This window comes from Vombatus ursinus, unplaced genomic scaffold, assembly GCF_900497805.2.
Source record: "Vombatus ursinus unplaced genomic scaffold, bare-nosed wombat genome assembly UNPS02014820.1, whole genome shotgun sequence".
In the NCBI taxonomy this organism is placed as follows: Eukaryota; Metazoa; Chordata; class Mammalia; order Diprotodontia; family Vombatidae; genus Vombatus; species Vombatus ursinus.
Window position 1 is genome coordinate 20,975,263 of NW_020954598.1, and position 1,066 is coordinate 20,976,328.

General features: G+C 50.4%; 1 protein-coding gene across 4 annotated transcripts in view; it reads right to left on the minus strand.

Moving 5' to 3' along the window:
- The window catches only part of PARP3 (poly(ADP-ribose) polymerase family member 3), a 22,216-nt gene that overhangs the window by 1,359 nt on the left and 19,791 nt on the right, over positions 1-1,066 (minus strand). For all 4 annotated transcript variants that reach the window (XM_027837023.1, XM_027837022.1, XM_027837021.1 and 1 more), the window contains one exon: positions 398-544. In XM_027837023.1, the coding sequence (XP_027692824.1) occupies positions 398-544 (147 nt within the window). The remainder of the gene's footprint in view (positions 1-397; positions 545-1,066) is intronic.

The window sequence follows — 1,066 nt, forward strand, 5'->3', positions numbered from 1 at the left end:
CAACAGGACTGAGCTAAATGAGACATTGGGGGCAGGGTCCCCATCATCCCGTCTGGTTGGGACACAAATCAGTTTCAGATTTTTTAAAAATGAGGTATTTTTATCAAAGTAAAATGCTAATATCAAGAAATAAAAATAAGTTATTGGCCTTCTCTGAGACCCAGATTCCTTCTTTATAAAACAAGGAGGTTAGACTGGATGGTTCTTAAGGGCCATCCCATCCACGTTCCATGCTCTAAGGCCTCTCCCAGATGTAATGTTCTACGTTCTGTCTTCCTGGGGTTTCCCAACCTGTGACTCCAGGTTATTTCCCCCCCCCCCACTAGGCCCCTCTGCTTCCCATCTCGTCCTACACTCCCCTAAGCCCTTCCCACGCTCAGCAGTGCCCAGAACTCACCAGGCTCCGTGTGGCCCCGGGCCACGATGCTGTGATACCCTGGTGGTGGCTGCCGAAGGCCAGAGTCATCTTGGGTGATGTGGTGCTCCTGGCCCAGAGCCACCTCACTCAGGAACATGAGGCCCATTTTTTGAGAGGTGCAGCCCACTGCAGGACAGGGAACTCTGGTCAGATCCCTGAGCTCTGCCCTGTCCTGGGCACAACCACAGATAGCATGGACAAGCACCCTACTAGGAGATGAGACAGGGAAGGGATGGAATGGGATAAAAGATAATTCTCATGAACTTGGGGGTGGAGGCATCAGATGGAGCTTTCATGCAGGGGTGCTTACATGGATAGAGTGAAGGTTTGAAGGGGATAGAGAAGTTATCACCAACGATTGCCCAAGAAGCCAACTGGATCCTCCTGGACAAGGGAGGGATCAGGCAAGCTTGGATTGAGAAGCTCAGGGCAGCCAGGTGCATTGGCCAGTTAGCCCAAGGCATCTCTCTGGCTTCTGTATATCACAAATTTTACTCTTACTCTCTCATATAAATAAATTTCTTGCTAACACGCTCAACTGAGCCTTGGGTCCTGAAGAGGGTAAATGTCTAACGAAATAAACATGGTGGTGGTGGTGGTGGTGGTGGTGGTAGACAGCACAGGTTGGAGGCAGGCTAAGGATAAGGG